The 5,275-nt window shown below is 42.4% G+C and overlaps 2 protein-coding genes across 5 annotated transcripts in view; one reads left to right on the top strand and one right to left on the bottom strand.

The window, feature by feature from the left end:
* Positions 1-5,275, top strand: part of LOC106144172 (zinc finger protein 420) — a 48,913-nt gene that overhangs the window by 31,855 nt on the left and 11,783 nt on the right. The gene's annotated exons all lie outside the window — the stretch shown is intronic.
* The window catches only part of Znf585a (zinc finger protein 585A), a 16,289-nt gene that overhangs the window by 7,668 nt on the left and 3,346 nt on the right, over positions 1-5,275 (bottom strand). For 2 of the 4 annotated variants that reach the window (XM_026786261.1, XM_026786263.1), the window contains exons 1-2: positions 4,475-4,610; positions 1,222-1,423 (exon numbers count right to left, since the gene is read on the bottom strand). The exons of 1 other annotated variant lie outside the window; for it this stretch is intronic. In XM_026786261.1, coding sequence (XP_026642062.1) covers positions 1,222-1,281 — 60 coding nt within the window. In that variant the 5' untranslated portion in view covers positions 1,282-1,423; positions 4,475-4,610. Of the gene's footprint in view, positions 1-1,221; positions 1,424-4,474; positions 4,611-5,275 lie in introns of those variants that run through there. One more of the 4 variants, XM_013351543.2, reaches the window with a different exon arrangement.

Raw genomic sequence — 5,275 nt, 5'->3', positions numbered from 1 at the left:
TTACCCTGATATCTGACTCCCAAGTTTTTATTGATAAAGAATATTTAGATAAACACTTGAAAGACCTTTCTTTAATTATGTCTAAGCAGACAGAAATCACAGCACTATTCAACTGCAAAGCAATAACCGTCCTCTTATTCCCATCAATACAGATGACTGTTACTTCTTAATCCTGGCATAGCAGTCAATCCGGGCTCCTGTCTGACATACAATAACTGAGATATCCAAAGCTGAAACTGCCCAACAGAACAGAAATGTTTTTAGTATTCAGCTGAGACTTGCTATTTGTGGTCAAAGCCTAAAATGAAATCCTACTATTTCTTAGAGATCAGAAAAAGAAGACATTTTTTCCCCCTAGGGAAGAATGTTATTCACAAGATGCTCTGTATTTACCAACATTTAAAAACAAACTGCAGTGTGTGTCCAGCACACTAACTACTATTTTTGAAATCAGAAGAAAAAAGTAGTTGTTTTCAGGTATATAATGAAGCAAATAACCCACGGCAAACAATGTAAACTGGCCATCTACACTCGGTGACAGGGGCATGCAGAGAATAAGGTGGATGAGCCACCGTTCATCTTTCCCCTGCGAGTCTTTCAACAGAGGAATTTTTAGTGTTGCTTTTAGCTCCCCATATCTGAACTAATAGACATTGCCTATTCAAAAGAACTGAATCATTTCTAACAAACTATCACTGTATCACCAGAGGGATAAGACCTTCAACACTAATGAAAAAGACAAACATCAAGTGCTATACAAATGAATATTAAAAAAACTAAAAGCTGGGCAGTGGAGGCGCACACCTTTAATCCCAGAACTTGGGAGGCAGAATCAGGAGGATCTCTGTGAGTTCAAGGCAAGCCTTGTCTACACAGGAAGTTCCAAGCCAGCCAGGGCTACATAGTGAGATTCTGTCTTTAAAAAAAATAATAAAACACAAAAAAACCCACAAAAAAAAGCCCAAAAAGCAAAAAACAAAACAAAACAAACAAACAAACAAACAAAACCAAGAGTATTTCATCATGCTCCACCCTCCGGCCTCTGAAGCCAGGGACACTTGACCAGGTGTTTCTTAAGTTTTTGGTAGAAAGATCAAAATTTGCTTCCTTAGAGTTTGGTTACCTCCTGTGGCCTATCTGCTCTTCCTCTGAGACTCTAGCGACAAATCAGAGGCAACTATTTTGTGGAGGAAGTCCCACCCTGGGATTCCTCCTGCTGACCTCACATGAACTTCCAAGATCCCCTGGTGCCAAAGGTGTTGAAGTGCAGTTGCTTGACATGGTCACCCTGGGTCTCGACCCTGTTCTCTCAGCAGCCAGAAGCTTACGGGTTCTCTATGAAATCAGTCAGAGATGTGTGGATGAAGTCATCTGAAGTCTGGCGGAAGATCTTGTAAGGAGCCCCACAGAGATACCAAGAAACCTGGAAAGATCGAGTCCTTAGTCCTTAGTCATTCACCATCAAAACACATTTTGGGCATCTGAAGGTACTAGAAACTACAGAGCAGTGTTCCTCAACCTGTGGGTCACAACCCCTTGGGGTTAAAAACCCTTTCATAGGGGTTACCTAAGGCCACTGGAAAAAAACAGATATTTATATTATGATCTCTAATAGTAGCGAAATTACAGTTATGAAATAGCAACAAAATTAATTTTATGGTTGGGAGTTATCATAACATGAGGAACTGTATTAAAAGGTCACAGCGTTAAGAAGGCTGAGAACCACTGGTCTAGAGGGATTGTCAAAATACAGCTAAGCCGCACACCCCCTGGCTTTGCTCCTGAAGGTCTAAGAACTTAAGAATCCACGCTTCTAACTAGTACCCAGAACGATCCTGGATTGTTGTACCACAGGGACTACACTCAATACACAGTGCTGGGAGAGTAGAAAATTTAGAAAATCTGGGCCTCGGGAGACATCCTAGAGGGTAAAAAGAACCTACTACCTGACAATCCAAGCTCCATCCCCAAGACCCATATTGTGAAAGGAGAGAATTGGCCTGCGCAGTTTGTCCTCCCTCCCCCACGCACACACCATGGCATGTGCTCAGGCACACTAACACACAGACACACATTACATAAAGACAAACATCTTAAAATAGACATCAAAATGTAAAGACAACATAACCAAAAGAAGTAAAACACATATACCAAGTATACTCAAGACATTGATTCTGGAATTGGCGCTGCTGTAACTTGCTGCCACCCGGAAAAAAGCAAAGGTGATCAATCATCGCACGCTGTGCAGAGCACAAACTCAGGCAGGTCTGAAAATTTGAATACATGCACTTTCAGACACCTCAAAAGTATTGCAAGTATTCTGGAGTCCACACTGCGTACCACCGTGCCATGGGCTGTGAGTGGTGCCGTTCTACCTGGGAAACACGTGCTACAGCCTGCTCACCCCAGATTAGAGAAACAACAGCCGAAGACAGAATCACCTAAGTCCAAACCAGTGAGACCGATGAGTTCACGGGGCTCGCTTACACAGTACAGGGGAAGGGTTACTGAAAAGAGCAATGGTGACCCCCAAACAGCTACATCATATTAAAAGTCTCATCCCTTCATGGATGACAACCTCATGGGAGCTGCATCACGAAGTCCTGCTTTTAACTAATCTAATCTTCCATTTCTTATATATAGTAGCACCTCTCGAGAATCCTTTCCTAGAGACTCTCAATAGCGCCATGACATTCCCACAGACCTATCACTTAGTCTTGCTCTAGTGTCAGAATCTGGAGCAAAGTCCAAGACGGTATCTAGTTATGCACGGAGGAAGAAGCTTCCACCCATCACACACAGACGAGGAAAACTGAAGATATAAAAGATGGCACGCATGTCTGAGCAGACCACATCATATGATAAAATATGCCACCATGGGGAAGGGGGGGCAAGACGGCTCAGATGGTAAAGACACTTGCCACCAAGCCTGATGGCTCTAGTTTGGAAAGAGAGGACCAGCTCCCATGGGTTGTTCTCTGATTTCCACACTTGAGACATGGCAAGTCTGTGCTGCCCTGGAACACAAACAAATAGCTTTAACACACACATACATAATGACTGTGTGAGTGTGTGTGTGTGTGTGCGTGTGTGAAGCTATATAGCTCAGAGGTAGAATATTTGCTTAGCATGCTTGAGGTTCTGGGTCCAACACCTCCCCCTCCCAAAAAAAGAAAATTGAAATAAAGATATATATTATTGGGCTGGAGAGATGGCTCAGTGGTTAAGAGCACTGCCTGCTCTTCCAAAGGTCCTGAGTTCAATTCCCAGCAACCATCTGTAATGAGATCTGGTGCCCTCTTCTGGCTTGCAGGCAGAGTACTGAAAATACTGTATACATAATAAATAAATCTTTAAAAAAAGATATATATTATTTTTATCAAGAGACTAATAGCTTCTTTCTAATAAAAAAAATCTAGCAATTGCTTTTAAAAACCCAAGGGGTAAAAATTGGACAAACCTTAGAAAACTTGCAAAAAGGAAAGGCATTTGGGAAATTAAGTTCTTTCACAAATTGATGATGGACACTTGAATTGCTATAATGTCCCCGGAGCTATTTAGTCATACCTATTATTAAATATACAATTAACTGGACATAGTGGCGCACGCCTTTAATCCCAGCACTCCGGAGGCAGAGGCAGGCAGATCCCAGTGAGTTCAAGGCCAGCCTGGTCTACAGAGCGAGTTCCAGAACAGCTAGGGCTACACAGAGAAGCCCCATCTCGAACATTCCCTCCCCCCCCCCCCGCAAATACTCGTAAGTGGAGGGGGGCAGTAAGGGCTGGTAAGATCAAAACACATTGTATACATATGGAGAATTTTCAAATAATAGGTAAATTGTATTATGTAAAAATATACATTATTATGTAAAAATATACATATGTTGGTAACAATACACTTATAGCAATATATACCATCCCCCACAACTAAACAGACAAAAAAAATCTGTATGGTCATATGATATATTAAAATATATGCTTATATACCACAATACAACTAATTAAAGAACGAATTATTTTTATGTAATAGATGTGACATTTATGAAAGGTGATTATGGCATAGGCCATAAAGTATTTTTCAACTCGACCCACTACCCAGAGACATTCACTTTAAAATGACTCCTGGATCAAAGAAAACAAATTTAAAAAAGAAAGCCAATTATATTTGAACAATAATAAGAGAACTCTACAGAACAAAGGTCGCAAATCCTTTACATTAAAAAAGGCTATAAATTAATGAGCTAAACTTTCAGACTAGAAAGCAAACAGATAACAGACGCCACGGTCTCACGGGTCACTCAGCACAGTCCCGCTCGTCCCTCACACCCGTTACCCGCCTACCCTTCCACCGCCAAACTCCCGTTATTGACAGGAGAAATCCTCCCAGGAACAACCATCAGCTCCGCAGTCACCACGGCAACACCGCCTAACACCCAAGCACACTACAGACTCCACAAATTCTAGCTGAAACCAACCGGAATCATTCCCGAAGACTTCTTCTTGTTATTAAAAGAATTAACAACAGAAATACTCAACAGCGGCAGCGCGGGCCAGAAACCACCTTCCGGGACTACGGCCACTTCCGGTCTTCCAAAAAATGTCCTCCCGGGCTATTATTAGTGCGCATGCCCAGCGTTACCTGGGCAACTAGAGAAAACCAAGGCGTGCGCGCGCACACACACACACACACACACACACACACACACACACACACACACACACACGAACGCGTGTAGCTTCTACAGTCTCTGCATACGACTCCTTAATTGGCCCGGAGAACATGGCCGCGCCCATAGATACTTATTCGTGTAGGCCGCCATCTTTGAAGTTTGCCCATTCCGTACAGCAGAGGAATCCAGGCCGATTTAACAGAATGAGCTAAAGAATTATCAGGTAGATAGAGTGCTGTGACATTTGTATGTGCATCATCCAAGAGGAAGAAGGTACTCGACATGGGATCATGTTATATTCTGTTATATTTAGAATCCTAGTTGCCATGCGGAATACAGCGCCATCTGCTGGAAGAAACCGTAGGGTACAGGGGATCCCGAAAAGACAAAAAACGTTTAAGAGTGGGCTGGAGGGAAAACCATTGGTAATGAGGGGAGAAACCAAGGTGGTACAGTCCGCTCTATAGAAAAAAATCATTCATGAAAAAGGTTGACAGTTCAGGATGGAAATCTGCTTCGGAGAGAAACCCCAACAACAGAGGGAGGCGTCAAAATCAGGATCACAAGCAAATGGAAGAGTGTTAAAATCTTTTTTTTTTTTTTTTT

The sequence above is a fragment of the Microtus ochrogaster genome, linkage group LG4, assembly GCF_000317375.1.
Source record: "Microtus ochrogaster isolate Prairie Vole_2 linkage group LG4, MicOch1.0, whole genome shotgun sequence".
In the NCBI taxonomy this organism is placed as follows: Eukaryota; Metazoa; Chordata; class Mammalia; order Rodentia; family Cricetidae; genus Microtus; species Microtus ochrogaster.
Note: the sequence above shows the minus strand (reverse complement) of the source record. Positions and strands in the feature narration are given on the sequence as shown.